This window comes from Cebidichthys violaceus, unplaced genomic scaffold (genome assembly GCF_023349555.1).
Source record: "Cebidichthys violaceus isolate CVI_PGR_0920_01 unplaced genomic scaffold, fCebVio1.0.p SCAF_45, whole genome shotgun sequence".
NCBI lineage: Eukaryota > Metazoa > Chordata > Actinopteri > Perciformes > Stichaeidae > Cebidichthys > Cebidichthys violaceus.
In genome coordinates this window covers 864,118-891,617 of record NW_027176650.1, presented here as the reverse complement: position 1 = coordinate 891,617, position 27,500 = coordinate 864,118, and the positions used below count along the sequence as shown (strand labels likewise).

General features: G+C 42.2%; 1 protein-coding gene across 2 annotated transcripts in view; it reads left to right on the top strand.

The window, feature by feature from the left end:
- The window catches only part of LOC137886713 (glutamate receptor ionotropic, delta-1-like), a 404,646-nt gene that overhangs the window by 348,943 nt on the left and 28,203 nt on the right, over positions 1-27,500 (top strand). For both annotated transcript variants that reach the window (XM_068729291.1, XM_068729290.1), the window contains exons 6-8: positions 6,870-7,043; positions 9,163-9,324; positions 13,552-13,671. In XM_068729291.1, coding sequence (XP_068585392.1) covers positions 6,870-7,043; positions 9,163-9,324; positions 13,552-13,671 — 456 coding nt within the window. The remainder of the gene's footprint in view (positions 1-6,869; positions 7,044-9,162; positions 9,325-13,551; positions 13,672-27,500) is intronic.

The window sequence follows — 27,500 nt, the reverse complement described above, 5'->3', positions numbered from 1 at the left end:
ATAAATCACAGGAAGGGAGGATGATAAGTGTTCGTTAATCCAAATGACCATCTTTTCCTGAACCTAAAACTAAGTAGTTTAGTTGTCTCAACATAACTCAGTAGTTTAGTTGTCTCAACCTAACAAGTAGTTTAGTTGTCTCAACCTAACTAAGTAGTTTAGTTGTCTCAACCTAACGAGTAGTTTAGTTGTCTCAACATAACTAAGTAGTTTAGTTGTCTCAACCTAACTAAGTAGTTTAGTTGTCTCAACATAACTAAGTAGTTTAGTTGTCTCAACCTAACGAGTAGTTTAGTTGTCTCAACATAACTAAGTAGTTTAGTTGTCTCAACCTAACTAAGTAGTTTAGTTGTCTCAATCTAACTAAGTAGTTTAGTTGTCTCAACATAACTAAGTAGTTTAGTTGTCTCAATCTAACTAAGTAGTTTAGTTGTCTCAACATAACTACGTAGTTTAGTTGTCTCAACATAACTACGTAGTTTAGTTGTCTCAACATAACTCAGTAGTTTAGTTGTCTCAACATAACTACGTAGTTTAGTTGTCTCAACCTAACTAAGTAGTTTAGTTGTCTCAACCTAACGAGTAGTTTAGTTGTCTCAACATAACTAACTAGTTTTGTCTTCTAACCCTAACTCAGTGTCCTGTGAAGATGGAAGTTAATTTTGAAAAGACCGTATTAATGTAACGAGCAGAAATTGCCGCATGTTGCTGGACTTCAGGAGGAAGACGCACATAAAATGAGGAGTAACTTTAGTAGGATATTATACACGAGGACACGTTGAGCCGGTGCCTCCTCTCCAAGTGGTCCGATCGGGTCCTGGTACCAGATAGAACCGGTCTCAGAGCGTACAGACTCGACAGCTGATGCTTCCTGTCGTAACGGATCCGGTTGAATCCAGTACCGCTAGACGGTCCCTAAACGACGTCTCACCGTCATTTACATCCACTGAAGGAGCTCGCTGATGCTCAGCTTGTTTCTATAAGAGTCTCACTGCGTCATGGAAGGAACCCAAAGGATACAGTAAACCTTTCTGTTCGCCATCGCGTGACTTGTTAAAAAAAAAATGACCGTAATGTAATGTTGTTGAGAGAGTTTGAGTCGCTTCGAGTCACCTGAACTATGTGATGTCATTGGCTGGGAACAGACACCAATTAAAGCACCTGGAGAGACGCTGAGAGGACAGAGGGCAGCTCAGTAATGAGGGAGAGAGGAGGACAGTCATTAACCAGAGACACAGCTGTCAGCGCTGATAAGAGGAACGCTTTTCACAATAAAAGCAGCTTCAGCTGCTCGTGTTTGTGTCTGCAACAGCTGGAAAGCTAATAGAGGCATGTTTACTGATAAAGGCTTTGGAAATCCTCTTCCTACTTCTCCTCTTCCTCCTCCTATTCGTCTTCTTCTTCCTCCTCCTTCTGCTCTTCCTCCTTCTCCTCTTCCTCCTCTTCCTCTTCCTCTTCTTCCTCCTTCTTTCTCCTTCTCCTCTTCCTCCTCCTTATCCTCTTCCGCCTCCTTCTCCTCTTCCTCTTCTTCCTCCTTCTCCTCTTCATATTCCTCCTTCTTCTCCTCTTCCTCCTCCTCCACATTTTGGGCCAAACACTAACATGAGCTAATTAGCAATAAACACAAAGTACAGCTGAGGCTGATGGGAAAATCACTGCAGGTATTCAGTCATAAATCAAAGTATTGGACAATGATGAGGAAAAGTTAAGGTTCAACCAAAGCTGTTGGACTTCATCCTCAGGGGAGCATGAATGTGTGAAGAACAGTAAGAACAGAGTCTGGAAGTGTCACAAATCAATAGTTGGTAATCATCAACCTCTGACAATTTAAATGTGGTTTTACTGATATGTAATTACTGTGTTAATGACTCCGTGGTGCATTCAAAGACCTGTCAACCAGTAAATTACCCCTCCGAAAAAAGAGAGGAAAAAGCTCATTTACTAACATGTCTCACACACAGTTTTCAGGAGTTCTTTGTTATCCAAGACATCAGTTAGTGTCGGTTTTAAACCGTGTTTTATGTGAAGAACAGAACTCGTTACCAGAACCAGGTCCTCCTGGACGAGGTGGGAAAGGACTCTTTTCATGACTCTCTTTGAAATGCAAATCTGTGAACAAGAGCAGCTCCGGGTCGCGTTACAGCTGCTCCAGATGCGGCGGTTAAACCGTCCGTCTGCATCGACGGCCGAATCCATCACGGCCTTGTTTCCTTGTTCCCTTTATCCGTCTCCTCGTCTCCTCCGCGGCAACCCAACCAAAGGCCGCAAGGCTCGTTAGGCTGCGAGGTAACGAGAGCGAGAGATCCGACCGCGAAAGTCCCAAACTCCAAACTCTCATTTATCCAAATGAAGAGCAGCAGATTGAGTTATGCTTATTATATTCTCAGAGATTGTTCTGAGAGTCTCATACGTTACAGTTTATTTGTGATTGTTACACTAATGCAGCTGTACTCATAAGTGTATTGTTTTTATCCGTTTAGGTTTCACAGAAGAGGCGGAGTCATTTCTTTCTTTAATGCAGCGGAGCGTTTTGTTCCTCCTGATCAGAGAACAATAAGCTGCTGATCTTGTTTCCCTTTGAGATTTGTTGCACATTCTCTTTTCCAGCCTGGTGTCTAAATTAAATTCCCGTCGGCATCATTGCATCGTCAGTCACGTTTCTCCCTAATTACGTTTGTTTCCGACGTATCGCAAATAATCAATGTTCCTAATTCAAAGTCTGTGTAGGTACAGGAGGTCGGGGGGGGGGGGGGGATGATTGGATTCAAACAAACAAACACAGGACTTAAACTCAGGAGACCGCTGTACGTGTCCCGAGTGAAACCAGAAGGCAACGTTGACTTAGTTCAATTCACGTCTTTAAATCGAAATAATTTAACAAACGTATTGAAAGCCAAACCTCGTATTTATTAAACCTAACAACGTCATTTTATTGCCTTTTTTTGTTTTGTTTGTATCAATTTACAACGTTAACCACATTTTTAAAACTACGACCGTATGTTTATTTTATTTTATTTTATTTTAAATATATTTTTTATATATTTTTTTGTCTTTGTCAAGGATATATATATATATATATATATATATATATATATATGTTTTTTTTCTGGGACAACATTCCAAGAAAATCTTTTAATTTGATTTGACTTAATTTGAACATATGTGTGTCGGATTTCCTGATTTGTTGTGTTTTGTTGTTTGTAATATATATATATATATATATATATATATATATATATATATATATATATATATACCCTACCCTGTGGGTGAGTTGCATTGTGGGCAATGTAGGCGCTAGGTTGAATTAAAAGAGCGCACAGAATAAGAAAGATATCTGAATTGTCCTAAAATGGCTCCGTGGTCAGAGGATGAACCCTTCTGTTTTAGGAAGCCTCAGGTAAACGTTGTCTCATATTCCAGCTCACTGTGGTGAAGATCTGAGATCAGTAAAAGATGCTTCTGCGCTTTTAATCCGTCTCGTCCAACGGTGTTGTTTCCTGTAATGAGCCTGGAGCAAGTGGACGGACGTTTAGTGTCTAACAGCGTGTTTACGACGAACTCCTCCACATGCCATGTTTTCTATTATCTGAAGCCTCATTGCTTTCTGAACGAGCTGCAGTAAAACCCGAACACGCCGTCCCCTCGGCGTCCTCGGGATCCCATCTTTCCCTACAACATTACTCCTTCCTGAAGGTTACATCGCACTCAGAAAACACCTCTTATCTGATTCCCGTGATCCTCGGCTCACTTCTTCTTCCCGTGCCTGAATGCGGGTCATTACCTGTAATATCACATCCATTTCAGCGGAGAGGTGGAAGCACTTTGAATGTTGATCGTCTCTCATCGAGTCCTGAAGCTGTGATGTAAAACACGGCCGAACAATAAAATGAAAAACTGTCTTCAGAGTTTTCTTCCAACCTGCATGTTGTCTGGTTTCCCTCAAATATCACATCAGAGTCCAGCTGATATATCAACCTAATATCCCGCCTGTGTAGTCTATAGCTTACAAAGCTCAATGTTTTTAGAAACGTGTGACGATTCCACATAGTTTAGTATCAAATCCAGCTCGATAAAGTTTGGTGTAAAGAACTAGTTCTGACCTCCACTTTGAGTTTTCTTCACTTTACTTTGTGTCTCTTTACTCAAAAAAACACTTTCAACAAACTTAATAAACCATGAAAAGTATTTCCACAATGATTAAGTAATTATGTTGGACCAACTTCATTTATTAGGTTGGTTCAACTTATTTACTAGGGTTGGTTCAACTTAACTTGATAGGGTTGGTTGAACTCACTTTACAGTAGTAAAATTACAGTAGAACATTAAGTTGGACCAGCAGAATCCGGCTCTATAAAGTTTGAAGAACTTGACTGTCCTGACCTCCACTTTGAGTTTTCTCCACTTTACTTCGTGTCTCTTGGAGCAGGAAGTGCATCGAATGATTTTTGACAAAACAATCTCACCACATGTTCCATTGAGTAGCTTCTCTGGAGCTTTTCGATATATACCGCATGACCTTCCTCCGCAGAAAAGAAGGGAGGGTCCTTACGTTGGTGCCAAGCCGGTAGTTTACTGTAAGCATTTGATTGCGACAGAGACTAATTATTAATCTGATAGCGGTATTTAATAATATCCAGGAAGGCTAACGTTAACCAGCTCTCTCCATAATGTTTTCTTTTATTGTCAGGAGGTGGCGCTAATATTCAAATTGTCTATAAATGTGACCTTTATATTCAGTTAACTAAATTAGCATTCGCACTTTGTTTTGCTAACGTTAGCTAGCATCTGTTGAGACGTCCGACATTAACGGCAAGATAAAACGGTTAACGTTAGTGAGAAATAATCTTCGTAAAGGTTCAACAGAAACAAACAGGAAGCTGCAGCTTTGGTGAACGCTCCAGCCTCTATTTGAGCTAAACACTGTCGTGACTCTTGTGTATGTGAGCTCACAATGTAGGCTGGATGTGTCGTATGAATGTAGAGCAGGGAGGCAAACTGCTACGCTCAAGTCTCTGACCGAGTCCAGTTATAATCAGAGCCGTTCATATACATATTCTGATAATAATCTGGTCGTTTATCATGACGGGCAGCTTCTGTCTAGAGACCAGAAAGAAGAAAGATATCCACACTTCTAGATGAAAAACATCAGTCAACGTCACATACTGTGTTTGTTTTTAAATTAAAGGTGAAACAGCACAGATATATGGTGGTTTATGGTGGGACCTCACAGCCCCCATTAACTCCCATCCGTCATCACTACTGCATTGCATTGTGGGATATTAAATGCCTGCGTTGTGTCCAGTGTTTGCTCACTGTAACGTTTTACCAGAAATGGTGTGAAATTCACGTCCGATTGGTTTCATACTACGGTTTTAGACGTACTGTAATTTCTCACATGTGCTGTTTTATGCTAAGTATAAAGCCCCACAGTGGTGGAATGAACTCCTCACTGACGTCAGGACAGCAGAGTCGCTGCCCATCTTTCATCAGGCTGAAGACCCGCCTCTTCAGGAAGTGCTACCCTGAGCCTTCCACTCACCACTTATTGTTTTCATACTAGCTTGTTACACTTATTGTATTGGTATTACTTATAGCACTAACTGTTTCTCTTGTTTCTGTACTTTGGCTCTGAGTTATGCTCTGCTTCAGGCTCTTAGATGCTTGTTTAAAGGAAATGTACTTATGACTTCTGGTGACTAGTAGTTCTTTTGATTACCAATGTTGATGCACTTATTGTAAGTCACTTTGGATAAAAGCATCTGATAAATGACTGTAATGTAATGTAATGTAATGTAAAGTAGCATGTTAGCATTAAACTTTGTTGTATTTGTTTTCGTGGAATGAAAACAAGACAAAGTGAAAACACCCCCGACGGATTCTTAATGTCTTGACAGGCAATTACAGGACCTGGAACTTGTTTTTGACTTTGAACCTTTTAACCTGAGAGAATCCTCACGACGTCTCCAGTAAATGAGCAGCAGATCCTTCTGACTGTTGTTTACAGGAACGGAGGTTTTAATTGGACAGCGAAGAACTGAAATACAGAAAAATGCAACAAAGTGGACCGTGAAGAAAACAAACGGAGTCATTAGACGGGACTCTTGTTAATTATGTTTGGTGTTATTAAGCTGGGCATAATAAAGCCCATATTCTTCATAGATTATGTTTATACTTTAAGTTAGATTGAGTTTATCTATAATTACACCTCACAGGAAGTAATTGGGTTTCTGAGCGTCAAATTAATTAAACTTCTATGTGAACTGTCCAGCCTGATCACTGCCCGTCACTCATCTGCTGGAGGAAGTAAACATCATTTAAGTTCATCACTGGTGAATCCAGACTCATTGAAACACGTTAACTCACAGAACACAACGGAACAAAGGTTCTGCCATTCAGGAAGTTTGAATAAGTCCGTTTTACTGCAGTGAAATTGTAGAAAAATACAACAATTGACATAAGAAGGAGAGTAGAGAGTGCAAAGCTTATTTACGTTAAAACAGTGTTAAAGTATAACCTGAGATATTTCTCTCGTTATACTATTAACCAAAATAGCTTAATCTTAGTACAAACACATACAACTCTTCAGAACTCATTTAAAGTGCATACAAAGTATTATACTGATAAAAGAAATCAAATAGTACAGCTAAATATTAATATCTGTGTACATGTGAATTCACAAAATTGTCCTAAAGCTGCATTCTCTCTGGTGTCCACCAGGGGGCGACTCCTCTGGTTGTATAGAAGTCTAGTCTAAAATGACTCTACTTCTCTCTTGATTTATTCCCTCAGTAAACATTGTAAACATGAGTTTATGGTCTCAGTCTCTAGTTTCACGTCTCACGTCTCCTTCACTTTGTCCCCCGCAGGAAATCAGCGACACAGAGATCCTGGAGCTTACCCACAGTGCACTGGGGCGCATGACGGTGATCCGGCAGATCTTCCCCATGTGGAGGGACAGCAGCTCGCGCTGTATGAGACACAACCACCGGATCTCGTCTCTGCTGTGTGACCCGCAGGAAGGATACCTGCAGAACCTGGAGGTAAGACGGACTCTATACAACAAAGAAACTATGAAAATCATTTTTAATTTTAAATGTTATTCAACAGAGACGACATCACATAAAAGTAATCTGCAAAAATTGGTTTTAAGAAGTGATTAAATATTTTGTTATTTGACGTTGATTTGTAACATTTGGTTGCAAAGCTAACTTAGCAAACATGCTAAGAGGTACCAGCCAATAGCGAACCTCATGCATGTCAACATGCTAGCTGTGTGCTAACATTAGCATCAAACCTTAAAGATCTAAGAGCAGTAAAGTTTCAGGTATTTCTGCTGCTGACTTTATGTGTCAGTGTTTAATCTCCAGTTGCACAATACACACTACACACACTACACACACACACACACTACACACACACTACACACACACACACACTACACACACACACACACACACACACACACACACACACTATACACACTTAGGTGGACTATTATCAGCAGTTATGAAATATCACAGTGATGTTTGTTTGACATTTACAGATAGCAAACAGAATAATTACTGTGATTCACGTCAAAAATCGTTGTTTTTTTTCCCCCGTCTTGTTTTGACGTTTATGAAGACAAGTGTAGTTTTCTTCAAGATGTCCAACACGAAGGTCACCCTCCTCCTCCTCTTCCTCCTCCTCCTCCTCCTCCAGTGTTTATCCTCCTTTCTTTCCTTCAAACATGCAGTGTCTTCCGCCTTTCCTTCCTTCCTTCCTCCTCATCTCTCGTTTCTATGGACTTTTCTTTTCTGTCTCCTGATATTCGTTCCGTCCTAAATCTATAATTATCATTATTAACTATGATGGAAATAAGCGCCCGTCACCATCGACTACCTTTATGTGAATACCTTTATATAAAAATGTAGTATACTCAAGGTGACATCATTAACACACCGGGCCCTCTGATTGGTCGACGTGTAGATCCTTGAGCTGATTAAAGTCTGGAAGCAAACCGGTGATTTCTCCTCTACCATCACCGCTGAGGTAGTCTCTGCTCTGATTGGGTTGGACTGCATCAGTAGCAGTCAGGAGGAGAGATGAGCTACACAGATGTTTCAGTCGTGCAGCTCTGGTGTCATTTAGTCACATTTCAGGCCTTCTTCAACCACATGTCAGTCAATTTAGGACCGACAGCAGGTTCCACTTTTATGTTTTTACATTTGAACCGCAACACAAAGATCCTGCAGATTCTGTTCTTTTCTCTCGTCTCTCTGTCCTGTGAATTTGTTCACTCTTCAGATTTCAGCCTTCCTATGACAGAAGAGGATGAGGAAGGAATACATGCTTCATCTTAGAGTCTGTGTGTGTGTGTGTGTGTGTGTGTGTGTGTGTGTGTGTGTGTGTGTGTGTGTGTGTGTGTGTGTGTGTGTGTGTGTGTGTGTGTGTGTGTGTACACCTCAGGCAGCGTGCTGCATGGACTTCATGCCAGTCAGCTGGACTCATCTGGACAGAGTGATGCTCATTTGTCACCCTGCATTTGGTCTCTGGTCCCTGCTTTGACACGTGTGTGTGTGTGTGTGTGTGTGTGTGTGTGTGTGTGTGTGTGTGTGTGTGTGTGTGTGTGTGTGTGTGTGTGAGAGCGAGAGAGAGTGACTGACTGAGTGTGTGATTTGTCACAGTGTGTATCCTCCACCCTCTGCAGCCCAGGGTGAGAGACGACATGATCACATGTGGACAGGCTGGCTACTAGCTGACTGTCCAGTCTGTGTGTGTGTGTGTGTGTGTGTGTGTGTGTGTGTGTGTGTGTGTGTGTGTGTGTGTGTGTGTGTGTGTGTGTGTGTGTGTGGCTCTCTGAGCCAGCAGATGATGCAGCAGCCAGCTGTGTCACACATGTGGCCAGTTGAGAGTAAAAACACTTGATGGTTAGGGTGTTGGTAATGTTTTTCCCACAATGCAATGCAGGAACATCTTGCAAAAGAAAACAAGTATTAACTCTATGAGTTCATGGATACAAACAGCAGAACAATATGAGGGTTAATACAAAGAACAAAGTTGGTTTATGAGAATTGACAGCAAAGATTAGTCACATGTTTACAAGGATTATATTTTAAGATTTAAGAATTAAGAGAGTTAAGTCTATCTTTCTTTTAAAAACCTTCTCTCTCTCTGCAGGTGTCCAACCTCTACCTGTACGACAGCGTGCTGATGATGGCCAACGCCTTCTACAGGAAGCTGGAGGACAGAAAGTGGCACAGCATGGCCAGCCTCAACTGCATCAGGAAGTCCACCAAGCCGTGGAACGGAGGCTGGTCCATGCTGGAGACCATCCAGAAGGTGAGTCCTTCTGTTCATTAACACAGTGTCCCTGAAGTCTCACGATGCGTTCAGGGCCCCAAACAGAACAGTGCCCTCCAATGCTCTGCAGCTATTCCACTGTAATCACCTGATTCTTCATCAATAGGCTTTGAGGAGTTTGATACAACTATTACTTTTGATTTGAATAAATAAGTGGTTTTGTAACAGTATAATAATAAAGCTTAAATATGTCATCATATATCTTCTAACAAGCTCTTCAAAGCCGAGCTGATTAACAGATTGTTAATTGCCTGTTGGCTCACACGTTGGCCTTGATGTCTTCTGTAACACCAGAGAATGTGTTGCTTCTGTATTACAGATTTAATTGACAAAACCTTTTGAAAAGATCATTAAAGCGTGATTAGATTTACAACTACCTAAAATACAAGAATACACATCTTCTTTGTTAAAGAGAAGTGAGATCAGACATGAAACCTCATCCATCCTAAAACCCTGATGTGCATCCAAACTGCATCAAACAACCTGGAGTCTCTGTTCTCACGGTCTAATTGGTGAAAGACTGAGCTGATGAGTCCCTCAGAGCATGAAGAGCTCTGTTTCATTCTTTGTTTCTAACAACCAGCTCGTTAGTGATCTTTCTCTCCTTCCTGTCAGAGCCTCACAGCTTTTAGAGAACGCCTCAAAACACCACTGTCTCCATGTTTCATGTTACCAGAGGTGATGGAATTTTTCTACATTTACAGAAAATGGCAAAAATTGCACAAAAGGAACATTATAATTCATAATAACGCCACGATATTTACAGCAATTGCTAATACCTAGATGTTGTCCGTTTCGTAATATCAGCTCTCCTACAACGACTTTTTTATCACTATTATTTAATTTCTCACAGAACCACACATGTTGATTAGTGTAACCTTCTTTTGTTGTAGACATAATTGCATCGTCGGCGTATAGCCTGATACGACTATCTGTTACGCTGTTCTCGAGGTCAATGATAAATAATGCAATCAACAACAGTGACACACATAAAGGTGCTACATAAAGCTCAATAACTTAGACTTTTTACCTCCACAAGCTTCTGTCTGTACAGTTCATATTCTGGCTTCACTGTTCAATACTGATGCGGAGAGCAAACAGGGCCAATCAGTGAGCTTGTAAATGTTAAACTTCAGCTCTCCAAGAAGGACAAAAAACTGTTAACGACCACTTTGATGGTCAAGATTTAGAATCAATTTGAGGCGAGACATATTTTTCATGCACTGGTCATATTTGAGATTTTGGGCTGGAAGTTATTTTCCCATATTCAGCTGTAAGTCTCATGTCATTATCGCACTAGAACAGTTCAACAAGATAAAAGTGGAATGTTGTATAAGTAAAACTAGGCTACATGAAGTCATACATACATACAGGTACTTTCATGAAATTTGATCTCTTTTTTAAACATGTGGTAAATGTTGTCAATAAATACAAACAACACGATTTGGTTACTGTAAGTACACCATCGTGGTTCGGCTTTAAATACGTACCTTTGTTACGTTATTTAATTAAAAGACACGTACAGCGGTCTCCTGAGTTCTGGTCCTGGGCTGGTTTGATCAGCGTTTCCTTATACGACGATTTATATGATACCCTACAAAAAAGTTACTCCTCACTCCTCAGTCTTTGTTATTCAATGAGGAGAGAGCGTACAGTATGTGGCCGCCTAGAGGAATAACGTTGCACCCAGTTGTTTTTCTGAGTGTCCACCTTTTCGCTTCAAGTTGAACATGTCTGAACTTTTCAGAAAAGCACCGGTGAAGTCGCTGTAGAAACTGGAGGAGAAGCTTGTTTTGTGTCTGTCCGATCCTGAACTTTATACGTCAAACAAACTCGTATCACGAAGAAAGAGCCAATGTGCCGGGTGGAGACTGGATGTTGCCGGATAGTCCTCGGTGCTCTAACGTTACAGCCGTCAGATGGAGTCAAACAAATAGATTTCAGTCCTAATAGATGATACCAAGGAATGCGGCCAATGTGCTGGAATGAAGCTCTCCCCAGGGTGTCCACATGGTCCTGAGGGCCCTTTTTTAATGTTTCTATGACAGCAATAATTTAATATCTCCTCTCGATCTACCATTGTATGATAGAGTATCATCGCTCCTTTGCTTTTTGTGATCTATTTGAGCTACCATCTATTTATTTCACATCGTTTTTTCACCTTGAACCCCAAACAGAGGATGCTTGTCGGTGTTCAGTCCGACAGGCGTAACTTTAGAGCGAGGACATGTCAAACTAAACAAAAACTGTCGAACATTCCTGCAGTGTATTTTTTGAGTTTGTGTCATCAGGAATGTAAACAGTAGCAACAACAACAACTCTCTGGTGAGATAACATGGCCGACATCTTCTCATTAAAGATTAAACATGAGGAAAAACACTGTCCATCAACTCTGACTGTTTGAGCACCGTGATGTGAACACAGAGTCCTCCTGAAATGTTCAGAGAATTTCAACTTGAAGCGCTCAATAGAGACGCTGGCTGCAGCGACTCTTCTCTCTGCTAGTTGAATTTAAGCCTCCTGGTTGATAGTTACGTAGATAACTGGATGAGAGCCGCCTGCTTCACAGGATCTCTACCCACCGAGCCTCGTCCTGAATGGTTTCAGTCTTGATCATCTAAACCACTAAAGGTCACCAGCTCAGTCCGTGGTTCTTGTGTTTGGAAGCCGTCACGTCCGTAACTCCATGTTTGATGGCGGCTCTCGTGACCTTGTCTCCTTCCCAACAAGCCTTTCCATCAGAGTTAAGACGCTCTGACAGACCTCGGATCAGAACAACGCCGCCCTGCTGTACAAAGCAGCCACTCAGTGATGGAGTCGGGTGATATTTCCTTATTGTCTGAAGACAGATGGAGGACTGGAAGCACGGCTGACTTTGTAGCAAAACCAAAACAAACATTACCCAACATTGTTTTTTCCTCCAGGCGTCGACGACTCGCGACCTTTTGCGGCTGACAGACGAGAGCTTAGCGGGCCGGCCTGCGGTGACGGGCGTCGTCAGTCTCGCTTTACATCCTACGTGAAACCGATGGAAGTCACGGAGCCGCATTTCAGAACGTGGCCTTTTCAGTGCAAACGGCAGCGTCGACGCCACCAGCTGCTCTTCGGCTCTGAAGATATCGCACGCGACAGGTCGTACGTCTCGCGCCGTCCGTTCCACACGGAGGCGGCAGGAAGCAGACGTCGCTGATCATGAATTCATAAAGCTGAGCATTAATTAATGAACTCCCTTCTTCTTGCTGGAGGTTTCCATGGGGATTTCTGTGGGCCGTCACTCTGACACCAACATTCTCGTTTGAGACGAGATCAGACGGCAGCAGCCGAATCAAGCTTTATTATTATTATTATAAATATTATTATTATCAATCACTCAAGATATGTTTTTAGATTAAACCTCCATTACTCAACATGAGACTAACAGCCAATAATCGAGCATTAAATATTACAATTAAGGATTTTCTACAAAACGTGGTGTTTATTATCAAATCTAAGAGCCAATCAGCTCTTTGATCCGGCGACAGCCAGGCATTTCCCATCATGCATTGGGCCATGCAGACTCCTCTAAAAACGGCGGCTCCGCTTCGCTCTCGTGAGGTCATCGATGACCCCGTGTTCACGGGGTCATCGATCGACTCCGATCAGGACTTGCTCATCTCAAACGAGTCTATGACACATCTTAGCAGCTCACAAAGCATCATGGGATTGATTCTTAAAGTTCATTCACCGAAATAACAAATAAAGAAATCTGCAGATTTACACCAAATGTAAGTCTGTGTAATTCCACCCTTTGGCCATTAGTCTTCCTGGAGGATTCCTGGACTCTCTTTTTCCTCTCCTCACCTCCCTCCCTCCCTCCTTCCCTCCTCCTCTTAACCTATTTCCCCCTTCGTCGCTCTCTTTGACCTCTCTTTTTAACATCGTCTCAGTGTCCTCTGTCTTCTCTGTCTCCGTCCCTCTCTCTCTGTCACTTCATTACATTTTATCTGCATGGACATTAAAGTTAACAATACTGACGAGGTCTCTTTTACAACGGGTACAAGATAAAGCACGCTTTAATAAAAGTAGCTGGAGCAACGTCCTCCACACTAAATGAGTGGCCAAAAAATACACTGTAAAAGTAAGAGGTTAAGATAAATGAGACTCTGAAGTGTATTAGTTTATTAAAAAAGTAAATGATGTTTCAAAGTCCTCTCTTCTCTCCTTCAGGGAAACATCACAGGTCTGACGGGGACGATGGACTTCAAGGACGGCGGCTCAAACTCTCACGTCCAGTTCGAGATCCTCGGCTCCAGCTTCAGCGAGACCTTCGGCAAGGACATCAAGAGGGTGAGTTCACGACGTCTTCACAGGAACCGCCGAGCCGGAAAAAAGAGAGGCGGTGGAGAGAGAGAGAGAGGAGGTGGAGAGAGAGGAGGTGGAGATATTCAAACCGAGGTGTTACCGCTCCTACATTTCTCTCTTCGTCTTTCTGTTTCATTTTTACCAGAAGCTATCAAGTTAAGAGACACTACAGGTGGATAGATATCACCGTGTGACGTCTGCAGTTCATTACTTTACATTAACACAATCATTTTATTGTGTTACAAGTTTCTTTTAGTAAGAAATGCTTCCCTCTTTGTGGACTTCTGGGTGAATAGAGTAAAATAATTAGATATATAATAGTTATCACCATGAAACTTCACCATTTCCTCCATGTTGTTATTAATAAATGTGATTAAATGAGTGTGTGAGTGGTGTGTGGACAAACCCCTCAGTAGAAAGCTTCAGCACACAGAGAGGAATGAAGGTGTGAAGTTTGGTGGATGTCAGAACTACTGAAGTGGAGATTTCTGGATCAGAGTGTGAGAAGAACTCCATTGATAGAAAAGCTCCTTTAAAGAGACGTTTAGTTAAAGTCCAGACATTTAGAAGAGTCTCCAGGTGAAGAGGGTCACAACATGAACTAGTAGATATCACCATCAAACTTCACCACTTCATCACTCACAGCAACACCAGCAGCTATTCTATTACAAGTTCTCTGAAACGTTGTATTTAAATATGCAAATGAGGCGTTATGTAACGGTGACTTTTGATGAATTTAGTAGAAATCTACTGACGTAAACAAAGTATAAAATAAATGTTTTATTTCTACTAGTCTGAAGGAAGACGAGTTATGGAAGAAAAAGAGACTTAGATTCTTACATTTTATAATCTCGATAAACCCGTTGATTTAAAACATGTGTTTTGTTTTCAAAGATTTCCCTGCATTGCATTGTGGGACAATATGAAGATGAAAAACAATTATCCCTATGTAAACACCAACACGTCTCATGTACGGCTGCCGGTGCCTCATGGGAGTTGTAGTCGTTGAGCAGGAACACTTACAGTCATCATTTATACGACAACGAGCTGCAGCAGCTCTCACTTCATTAGTTTTTCCAATTATTAAAAAAAGTTGTTTAACCGCGCTGCGTTTGTTCTTGATGGAACGACACTTTCACTCATCACCAAATAATCAATATTTAACAGGATGACTGAGGTTTTAATTAACTCTCTCCAGAGGTTTAAGATGTCTGTGTGTGTGTGTGTGTGTGTGTGTGTGTGTGTGTGTGTGTGTGTGTGTGTGTGTGTGTGTGTGTGTGTGTGTGTGTGTGTGTGTGTCTTACAGTAGATGGATCAATACAGAAGAGCAGCTTTAAAACTTTAAACTCAAAAGCATGTTATCTCTGCAGCTCATCACCTCTGAGGTGAAGTTCTGTCGGCGTTAAATCTAATAATACTATTTATTATTTATTATTAAGTAGCTCCTCACAATGATTCTCTTTCTTCACTGATTGAACCTCTTTTAATGTAACATTTTATATCATAATATGATCATATTTTAGAACATTGTACTGCAGTCTGAGGGAGTGTTATAGACTATAACTAGAGCCAGTTAAAAATATATATAATATATATATATAATATAATATATTATGAGATACATTTAATACTTTAACAACTTCAAATAATTCTGACTATAACTGAAATATAAAACAATAAAAGTCAAGGAAGGGAACCAAAAAGAAACGATGATAGAGGAGGAAATGAAGAGAAGGGAACTTAATGGGAAAGAAACCCCGATCGTCAGACTTCAAGGGAAAAGAAAGAGGAGAAAGAGGAGAGGAAGGAAGGAAGGAAGGAAGGAAGGAAAGAGAAGAAGGAGGCAACAGAGAGAAGAGACGAGAGATAAATGTAAAGAGATCTAATAAAATGTATTAAAATAATAAAACTAACAGTAAGATCCACATTCATACAATCAAAGGAACACAGAATACTTTAAATCTCTGATCTGTTCTCACTGATTCATTAGAAGGAAGAGGATTTAAAGGAACAGCGCGTAACATTGAGGAGGATCTATTGGCAGTAATATAATAAGAATACGTGTTTTCTTCATGTATGATCACCTGAAACTAAGAATCTGCAGCTTAGAATGAGACGTTTGTGTCCGTGTTTCTACCGTAGCCCAGAAGGGACAAACCAAGCTGCTTTGAAAACACAAGGATGACATCATGAAACCTCTTTTTATTTCATTGATGCACAAACTGAAGCTTTACACCCTCTCTGATGAACCAACTCTCTGATGAACCAACTCTCTGATGAACCAACTCTCTTCTGTCCGGCTGCAACTCCTTCAATCACACAAATTCGCCGCCATTCGCGTTTTCACGTTGTCGCGTCGGTTCTTCACTCTTGACTCTCCGTAGAAGTTACAACTGTTTAGGTTCTCCAACCTCATCGTTAGAAGAGGAGCTGGCCCTTTAAGCAGAGTACCGGCTGAACATACAGGTTCTTAATGAAACATGCACATGTGAATTATTGTTATTTATGCTCCACTTGAAAGCAAACATGACAATTCTGATGATTTAGCAGCTTTCCTTTGCGCACACACACACACACACGCACACACACACACACACACACACACACACACACACACACACACACACACACACACACACATACACACACACACACACACACACACACACACACACATACATCATTAAGCATGTTAGATTCTCCTGTGTGCTCTAAAGTGCCGACACACACAGTTTTCAGCGACATCTATCTAAATAAAGATGATTCAATGTGAGCGTTTTGCTCCCAGTGATCCATTCCTGAGGAACAAGATGAAGAACCGGCTGTAAACACACAACAATGAGGACAAAACCACTGCCGTTAAAACAGGAACGTGAACGTTTCTGCTCATTACATGAACACAGTCTTTTCAAAATAAAGTTCCATCTTCACAGGAAACTACGTAGTTAGCTTGAGACAACTAAACTCCTTAGTTAGGTTGAGACAACAACACTACTTAGTTAGGTTGAGACAACAACACTACTTAGTTAGGTTGAGGTAACTAAACTACTTAGTTAGGTTGAGACAACAACACTACTTAGTTAGGTTGAGACAACTAAACTCCTTAGTTAGGTTGAGGTAACTAAACTACTTAGTTAGGTTGAGACAACTAAACTCCTTAGTTAGGTTGAGACAACTAAACTACTTAGTTATGTTGAGGTAACTAAACTACTTAGTTAGGTTGAGACAACTAAACTACTTAATTAGGTTGAGACAACTAAACTCCTTAGTTAGGTTGAGACAACTAAACTACTTAGTTAGGTTGAGACAACAACACTACTTAGTTAGGTTGAGACAACAACACTACTTAGTTAGGTTGAGACAACTAAACTCCTTAGTTAGGTTGAGGTAACTAAACTACTTAGTTAGGTTGAGACAACTAAACTCCTTAGTTAGGTTGAGACAACTAAACTACTTAGTTAGGTTGAGGTAACTAAACTACTTAGTTAGGTTGAGACAACTAAACTCCTTAGTTAGGTTGAGACAACTAAACTACTTAGTTAGGTTGAGACAACTAAACTACTTAATTAGGTTGAGACAACTAAACTCCTTAGTTAGGTTGAGACAACTAAACTACTTAGTTAGGTTGAGACAACAACACTACTTAGTTAGGTTGAGACAACAACACTACTTAGTTAGGTTGAGGTAACTAAACTACTTAGTTAGGTTGAGACAACTAAACTCCTTAGTTAGGTTGAGACAACTAAACTACTTAGTTAGGTTGAGACAACTAAACTCCTTAGTTAGGTTGAGACAACAACACTACTTAGTTAGGTTGAGACAACTAAACTCCTTAGTTAGGTTTAGACAGATGTTGGTTTGGGTTGAAATAACTGCTGAAGTACAGACGTTACTTGACAAAAACATCTCCGTTGACTTCTGGTTCCACACGAGGAACAAACATCGACCTCCTGGAGGAAAGACTTGTTCAAGTCGGACTCTTCCCCGTCTCCTCCTGCTCTCTGTGGGCCTGTTCAGTCTCTGTACGTCCTGCTTCATGATGACATGTGATTTGGCTTCATGGGGTGTCTCTGAATTACAGTTCTTTCTGTAGGCGTAGCTACAAACAGCATGAGGACAGTGTGTCTCCTGACTACAGCAGAGTGTTTGACAAAGGAGCTTCAGAACATCACTTTTCATTGCTCTTGCTCCTTTCTTCTTTTCTTCTGACCAACAGATTTAATGAAAGAGACGTGAACTCTTTCTTTGGTCAACTGGATGAAACGACACTCGGCATCAGCCTTTTCAATTTATCTTCCTCTCCTTCTTCTCCTTCTTCTTCATCTTCTTCTCCTTGTCCTTCTTCGTCCTCTCCTTCTTCTCCTTCTTCCTCTCCTTCCTCTCCTTCTCCTTCTTCTTCCTCTCCTTCTTCTTCTTCTTCTTCTTCTCCTCGTCCTTCTTCTTCTTCTTCTTCTTCTTCTCCTCCTTCTTCTTCTTCTCCTCGTCCTTCTTCTTCTCCAATAGTTAGTAGTTAATAGTTTCGTGGCACAATGTTTTAAATGAAGGTGTCGAGTATTTTCCAGTCAAAAGGCTCAGATCTCAGTGAAGTCATTGGTGTTAAAGTCCAAGTAAACATTCATAAAGTCGAGTTTAAAGTCTTCCAGTTTGTGATTGAGTCCACACCAGGAGACAAACTCTTGAAGAGTGTTAAAGCTGCATTCTCTCTAGTGTCCACCAGGGGGCGACTCCTCTGGTTGTATCGAAGTCTAGTCTAAAATGACTCTACTTCTCTCTTGATTTATTCCCTCAGTAAACATTGTAAACATGAGTTTATGGTCTCAATCTCTAGTTTACAGTCTTCTTCAATACAGCATGATGTTCATTTAGTACATTATGCTCCATTTAGAGTCAAACACACCATAAAGAGGGGATGATTTAGGGGCGGGGCTACACGCTGATTGACAGGTCTCTACGTCACTCCTCCTCAGTCCAGATATGGTCACTTCCTGTTCACTGGTTGTCCCCGTGTGTCTGAGGAAGAAGCCTCCACTTTACCTCACATTTATTATCATTATTATTTCTTCAGGCAGTTTTTTTAAATCTACGGCTGCTGTGAAGGAAAAGTTTCACCGAGTTTTCTGATGATACAGGTAGATGTTGTCTGCCCGGCGGTGAGGTATCACACACACACACACACACACACACACACACACACACACACTGGGTCTATTCTCCCTCTACACAGTGTTGGTGTTATCAGAATCTCCATCTCTCCTTTCTCCTCCGGGCCTTTTTATCAAAGCAAGATGAAACACCACCCCCCCCCCCCCGCCTCCAGATCACACCTGATGGAGATTGAAATGTCATTTCCCTTCGTTCCTCTCGCGGCACGAGTCTCTCTGGTCCTTCAGGCCCCCCCCCCCCCCTGTTATTCCATCTATCCGTCCTCACTTCCTCTCATCTCATTGACTGTCGATGTCTCTTCGCAGCACTCTGTTGCCGGTGAGTCGTCCTCCCACGGTAACAAAAACTCTCTTTTGTGTCAGAAGACGTTACGCTCTCGCCCACGATCCTCAGAGGGAGTCGAGAGGATCTCTTGTTTTTAATCAGACGGAGGACAGAGGACGGAGGACAGATTCGGCTCCCGGTGCTTTATCAAAGCTGTGGTCTGAGGACTCTCGGGGGGTCTGCAGGGAGTCCTTAACGGGTCGCTCAGACAAATGAGGAAGTTAAGAACTGTGATTACGAACAAATGAGAGCGTTTGTGTTGCTGTCGGCGTTTGAACCTGCGCCCGGCTCAGAGGACGTCTCACTGGAACAACAACCCTGCTGTCTCTGTTAGGGACGGACAAACACCTACACTGAACTCTGTACGTTTACAAGAAAGCGTCTTTTCTGCTGGATTAAAGTCTCACGTGATAAAAGTTGTACATTTAAGGAGAACAAGTTCAGCAAAAGTTCTTGTTTAGAACATTTGTGAAATAACCTAATTTATGTAGCTGGATGACAATGAAAAACTTTATGTAGGAGGGAAAGCAGAATATGATTTATAATTTATACATAATGTAATGACATGTTTGACCACTGCAGCTGTACCTTTGGTGTCTTAGAAACTTATTTGCGATCAAAAACAAACAAAAGCAACGTTTCCTCGTTTGGTTGTATGTGAACGTCGTATTTCTGAGAGGAAACCAGTGATGATGACAGGGTGAGTGTTGTCTGATCGATAATGTGAGGAAGAGACGGTGAAGAGACGGTGAAGAGACGGTGAAGAGACGGTGAAGAACGTCTACGATTTTAAAACATATTGTCTCATTTTGCACGTTAGAGATGCTTACTGAGTTCTCCGTCAAGTTTACCATCGACCTCTTCAGTCATCAGAAGCATAATGTAGTAATAATAATAATAATACATTTTACTTATTCAGCACTTTAACAGGTGCTCAAAGACACTTTACATGGTAAGAACAGAAACAAAGCAGATAGATGACACATTAACAATAAGAAACAAGACAAAAGCATCAATAACTTTTGACATAACTTTCGTTGTTTGATGATAACAGACGTGTTGCTCTCATGAACACTCGTAGATGTTCTGAGCTTGTTGAGGTTTATGCAGCAGCTCTCTTCTCTTTTCATTCAACACCTTCTCCATCACTTCTCATCCTCTCTTCCTCTACATCTTCTCCAGCTCATTTCTGAGCGCTCCTTAAACAACAAGTCAATAGAACCGTCGGTGGAGCGGAACAAATGATCCTCTAATGTGTTCTTGCTGCATAATGGAAATATCAAATATGGATTCTGTTTTTTAAATGTAGATTTATGAAGGTGTTTGTGTAACTTCTTCATGTTATTACCGATCTCTGACGTCTCCTGATGGACACGTTTACGTCCTTCCTCTCTCGTCTCTCCTCGTCCTCCCCTGTTCTCGTCTTTCTCTTCCTCTCGTCTCTCACAGAAGAAGCTGAAGAGGTTTGCAATTATTGTTTTGTAGAGGATAGAAATTAGCCGCCCTTTTGTCCTTTTGTCCGCGATGAGGACGGCGGTGTTCCCGGCCCTTCTGAGATGAATCCATTAGAAATATCGGAGAATGAAAATGAGCCTCAGACGGCACTAATTTCAAATCCCCCGAGGTAATTTGGACTCGTTAACGGCAATTTGTGCCTTTTTTGAAAACTCGACGCTTTTGCTAATTTGCGTGAATAATAGATGGAAACAGATCTCTGTCTCTGCTCTACGAAGTCTGTTTTGGGGGTTTTGTTTCTATCAGACGTGGGCAGTAAGGAGCTCTTGGACGTTTGTGATCATGACGGGACTGATGGCGCGTCTTCTTAGTGACGACAAAACCAGTTTGTTAAATTTGATTCATCCTCTGGGGACCAAGACGATCCACAGAACATTTAAATCCAGTAGTTAGATAAACAACAATCATTAAAAGCTGTTTTAGTTCTCTGAAGATAAATCTTCCTCCTCTTTTGCTCCGAGCCACCGATGCGTTCCCGTCTGCTCAGGTAGTCTGAATAAAGACTTGTGCGCTGAATTCAAATAATGGAGAGAATACGGTTTTGTGATCCAGTGAAGGTTGAATTTGAAGCTCCTGCAGCGCTGCTGCTTCTCCAACACCCACGGATCCTCTTTTAGATGAACAGGAAAGGTAGAAATCAAAAGCTGGTGAACACACACACACACACACACACACACACACACACACACACACACACACACACACACATAAATGTACACTAATTGCTATTCACATTGCTGTGTTTTTCTTTGAAAAGGCCCCAGAGAGCAGAGCTTTGTGTAGATTAGAAACATCAAAGAGGTTTCATAACAGAAAGATGCATCAGAGAATATGCTGAAAAGAAGAAGAGCGTTAAACAGACACGTGTGTGTGTGTGTGTGTGTGTGTGTGTGTGTGTGTGTGTGTGTGTGTGTGTGTGTGTGTGTGTGTGTGTGTGTGTGTGTGTGTGTGTGTGTGTGTGCGCGCGCTTGCATATCATTAATAATCATAGCAGTAGAGGATTAATATTAATTTACTGCAGGATGTTAAAATCACTCTACAGACGCTCGTTCTACCGTTTCAAACTGGGAGCGCTTGTTTTACTTTGGCGGGTCATCCTGCGGTGAAAACTAAACAGAGAGAAGGTGGGAACACTTTATTGTGAAGGCAGGAAGGGAACTACAAAACAAACGTGTCCAACAACACGGTCCAGGAGAAGTTCTCTTCACCGTCACTAGAAGTGTTTTCTGTATTCACAGCGTGGATTCTTTCCATAAAACAGAGTTGTGATCCGTTCGATCGTTGGACTCTTACAGACTAAAGGAATATGAATAATAGAGGAACTTTACGTAACTTCTCGACCTTTAGTCTTCTGCGACGTCAACGTTTCACCGGAGAGAAAACAAAAAGTAGCAGAGAAACCCACCGAGACAAGAAGTCCATCAACAGTTCATTACCGTCACCACCAACGCGCTGCGACGGGCGACAGCTGATCTCTGAACACACGGCCTGCATCCCGAACCACCGATCAAAGGAAACGAGGAGGAAGAGGAGGAGGTGAAGGAGCGGATAATAAAAGAAGGGGGGGGGGGGGGGGGGGGGGGGGGGGGGGGGGCGGTGGCAAACGCTGGCATTTGGCTCTGCTGTCCACGAGAGAGTGAGCTGCAGAAATACTGCCAGCGTAGCCTTTTGGATGACAGGAAGAGGCCTGACATTTGAGGAGAGGAGAGGAGAAGAGAGAAGAGAAGAGGAGAGAAGAGGAGAGGAGAGGAGAGGAGGACAGGAATAATGCATGAGCAGAGATTTATCCGCCGTGTTTGACCTCGAGGACGGAGAGAGCAGAGCGGAGACGACTTCCACATCAGACCTTATTAGAGCTCTTCTGTCTTCACGGTGATCTGATTCAAGCTCACATTCGTCAGGTTTCTCTCTGTCAAACTGAGACTGAAAACATAACTGAAAAGTCACTCAGTGCAAACATCAAACAGCCTCAGACCGGATAAAGAAACCTATAAATGCTGCCGATGAGGGTGTGAGAGTAAAGTGCTGTTCAGGTTGTCTGCAGGGATGCAAAATGTTCACGCTGGGCTCATGTGTTCGTCTAGAGAGGGTGGAGTTGGTTCATTTAGAGTCAAATAGACCTTAAAGCTATGGTTTAGGGGCGGGGCCACCTTGTGATTGACAGGTCGACACCAGAGATTCAGAAGAACCCGAAGAAACTGTTGAAAGTCATGTTAGCAGATTCATACCGACGTGTCAACAACGTCAACATACCTGAAGGAATGGGCATTCATAAATCATAAAGTCCTGCTTCTCCTCCACCACAACCACAACCAATTCAGAAGCTTCTTCACCTCCTGCAGAGAGTGGTGCTCTCATGCAGCTTCTGTGAGCTCCTCCCGGCTCCGTCAGAGCTGGAGGAACAGGACGTGGTGAACCCTGACGTTTTGACAGGCTTTCACATCCAGAGCCTCTCAATGCGGAGCTGAAGAATGAGGTGAAGTGCATTCAGCGCCGTGTCGCTGTGCGTCCAGAGAGCAGCTCCAGAGGCTTCAGGTGAATGGAAAGCAGCCCGTTCAGACGACTGCACACTTCATCCCCGTTTCTGCAGAACTTTGACTCCCGTCGGTGGGAAAACTCACATTCTGAGTCGCCTGCAGAGTTCAGTGATCTCCCGGTACCCACTGAGAGATGCACCAGGGCTACAAAACGCTAATTTAATTCTGTGATCGTTGCCGCCATCGTATGGTCGTGCGCTTTAATCGGAGCGAGGAACACGGACTCCGATTAATGGTGGCGTGTGCAGATTGGGTCACGTCCCTCGGCATGTTCTCGGAGCGTCGTATTTCATATATTTCCGTTGCCTCATTACCGGCTCCTCTCCCGGCTCGGAGCAACACGCCGGCCGTAAGTCAGCAGAACGAGCTGCAGTTAGAAAGACCGGCAGCTCACCTGGGACCGTCTGGCATTCTGCTGCATCTTTTTCTGTCTTCCTGCTATTAATAATAATCTAATAATTGTCAGGAGTCATCGGTCGGTGGAGCTCCGTCTCCTTTCGGGGCAGAGCGGCACATTCACCTCACATTCATGATGTCGTCATCAATAACTTGTCGGTACCAGAGTTCTGGAACATTAGTCCAAGTGCAGTTTGGGAATGACATCAAATCCCACTGAGATCTGATGGCTCGGACCACATCCTGGAGGTGGTCTGGTCCACGCGAGGCCACCTCCTTTCAGCCCGTAGAGCTCTAGTAGAGCTCATCCCAGCGCTTACTTTAACGTCTGCGTGACGACACATCTCCAGCTCTCAGGTAGGTAGACCGTCGCTGCTTTCATCTGTCGGTTCGAGCTTGAAGGCTCCACGCTGGTCGTGGCGCTTTGATGGTGCACACGTGGAACAGTTCACTGATGGAAAACACCGTCAACGCGTCGGAGGAGTTCACAAAGAAGGTCGTTACGTTTTTAGAAGCTTTAGAAAAAGGGAAGTGTTCAAAATCTCTATCTGAGTAAATATTTATCCGCCAAATCAAAGAGTTTCATAGCAGATATTCAACCTTTGTTTCTTTATAAAACATGTAATACTTGACTTCTTTCTTTACAAGGTTTGTATGAAGGTAATAAATTAGTCCATGAATATGAGACATGAGTTTAATTACAGCTCCTCTTCATCACTGTGGAGGATTTAGTTTGTCGTCCTCTGGTGTTTTGGACATTAATGGTGAACACGTTTTATGCACGCTTTAGTCAATCAAGGTAACGTCAAACACCCCTGTTTCCTAAACTAACTGGCGGTTTTGTTGTTTGAAGACGGAAGTTTATTTTGAAAGGTACACAAAGCATCGTCCAGAGGGGAACGTGGAGCAGCGAGATCTTAATCTGTCGAGGCCAGGCGGTGAAGAGAAGCTGATGGAAAGATAACTTCCTCTTTTAGAGAAGGGTGGGTGTCAGAAAGCAACGAGGCTGATGGGAAATGTGTTTTCCTAATTTGGAGAAACATAAAGCGTAACAATACCACCGGGAAAACGCAACGCGTTGCATTCATGAGTCCTTTCTGCAACAACTCCATCTAACTTCTTCAGTGAGTTAAAAAAATAAGCTTCGATTCAAGGAAGTATGAAGTTTAAAGCCGAGCAGCAGCCCTCCAGATCCACTTAATGAGCCTAGAAACAGGAACAGGAAATACTTCACTTGAAGATGTTGTTTTATTAAAAAGCAGCCAAGCTACACGACACTCCTTTAAAAGAACACATTACGGTTTTTATTGTGCCGTTAAAAATGTAAAAGCCCCAAATATTTCACTCCCTCGACGTTAAGGGAACCACGAGTCGGACTTTAACGTCATTACTGCGTTTTATTTCCTCAGCGTTGGTCTAATCTGCGGGAGCCGTAAACAGACGCTGTTAGCGGCCCGGTCGGGGGCATCGAAGGCGTCAGGCAGCCTCGCCGACACGTCGCTCTGAATCCTCGTTACAGATCCACGGGGAACCGAGACGAGCAAAGGTCTCTCATCACCGCCGAGAAGAAACAGTTCGTCTCGCACAACGTTCTCCTTCGTCTCCTCCTCCTCCTCCCTTCTCCCGGTCGGTTCCGGCGGTCGCTCTTACGGTTCAACAGTTCAATGAGCCGGCGGTTAATTTATCTGCGTTAAGTGTTGCTGAAGAACTCACAGACACAGAGACAAAGACGAGGGATCGAGATCACGGAGAGGACAGCTGGGCTGAGAATAGCTCCTGGTAGTTAAGAACAAGCGCTCCTTTTTCTGTCCTTCTCCGCCTCCTTTCTCTCATCTCCTTCTCGCCTCCTCTCGCTCTACGTCTCCTCCTTCATTCCTCTGGTCTTCGTCCTCATGTGTGTTTGTTTGAAGATGGAGGCTTATGTTGGACAGATCGTCTCGGCCTCTGAGACACGTTTGGCTTTGAGCTACATGGATTCTTCCACTTGTGGCTTTAAAGGTAAAAGTCCACACCAGCGACGTCCGTATCGAGATGTCACTCCTCCAAAATTGAAAACAAGCATTAGTTATTATATTTCCACTGTACATAACTCCATGTCAGAGTCTCAGTGGTCAAATGGAGCTCTGTGACTCGTCTGAAGTCAAGTCTCTCAGCAGCTACTGGGTGAATCACAACGCTGTTGGGTTCAGATGTTCATGTTCCCCAGAGGATGAATCCTGATCACGCTGGTGACCCAGCTGACTTTTCTTCTAGCTCCACTAATGGTTCAAAATCTGGAGACCAATCCCTTTCATTTTCTGACTGGATCCCTCTGAAGGTAGAGAAGTGAGTTTAATGCTAACATAGCATGCTACGATGCTACATGCTAAAGAGTCAAATACAGTCGTATGTAATCTAATATGCAGCTAACTCATGAGGGAAAAGAGAGGATCCTTTAAATTTGGTTTTCAGAGAATTGGAACGTCAGTTTAGTGGACTTCTCTAAATACTACAATACCCATAATTCTCAGAGGCGCAGAGCTGTTGCAGATAGTTTTGTTACTGAATTCATCCAAATTAAGAAAATTTAATTGATTTAATCTACTGAATTGATTTAGTAGATTACTAATTTAGTAGTATTTGAGTTTATTTTAATTTGTATTTATTCATTCATATGTTTATTTTAATTTGTTTTTATTCATTCATATGTGTATTTGTGTTTTTATTCATTCATATGTGTATTTGTGTTTTTATTCATTCATGTGTGTATTTGTGTTTTTATTCATTCATGTGTGTATTTGTGTTTTTATTCATTCATGTGTGTATTTGTGTTTTTATTCATTCATGTGTGTATTTGTGTTTTTATTCATTCATGTGTGTATTTGTGTTTTTATTCATTCATGTGTGTATTTGTGTTTTTATTCATTCATGTGTGTATTTGTGTTTTTATTCATTCATGTGTGTATTTGTGTTTTTGTTCATTCATGTTTATTTGTGTTTGTTTTTATTTATTCATGTTTATTTGTGTTCTGATCACAATAAGTGAGGATCTTTCAACAGCATGTATAATAACATAACATGCAGTCGTCACAGCGCTGCTCTTGATGAACGCCGTGTTCTTCTAACAGTTCATCATCGTTAGCGGAGCCGTTAGCTCCGGTCCTGTTAGCGATGTCTTAACGCACGACCTCGTCCGTTTACCGCTCTGAACGCCGCTAACGAAGACGTTCAGTCACAGATTACGGAGCGTTCACGTTAACTGTCGGTGTGGCCGATCGTTTTATCAGCCTCCTCGTGTCAAAGTGACCCGTTCCTCTATATTGTATTGATATTAGTTTGTCTCTTCTTCTTACATTGATGCATGAAGCGATTAGTTTAATTACTCAACACGTCCTCAGTCCTGAGAGACCTCGCTGTGAAACAAACAATAAACCGACGCCGACTGGATTAATGGGAACCAATAACCCCAACGTGTTGACGGACACAACACACACACACACACACACACACACACACACACACACAGACTTCACATCTTTACACAGGCGATAGTTATTTGATTAATGATCCCTTTAACACAGCTCCTTTAAAGTTATTTCACTATATGAAAACAGACGTTTGATTTTTGCAGACTTCCTGCAACGATCTAACGCTCAAACCTGTGAAGACTTGTTTCACTTCTGATCTTAATCACGCTGTGAGCTTCAACGTGTTGACATGAACTGAATCTACGGCCAATGCTAGCAGCTGTGCTAGGCTACACTCAGCAGGTACAACACCCACAGGTCAACAGGCTAAACTGAATTATCATGTTATTATGAGAACTTTTACAGTAAGTGGAAAGCATGACTCATAACTTCAACGTGTAACGTCAGACTTTTGACTCCCATGAGTCAAAGT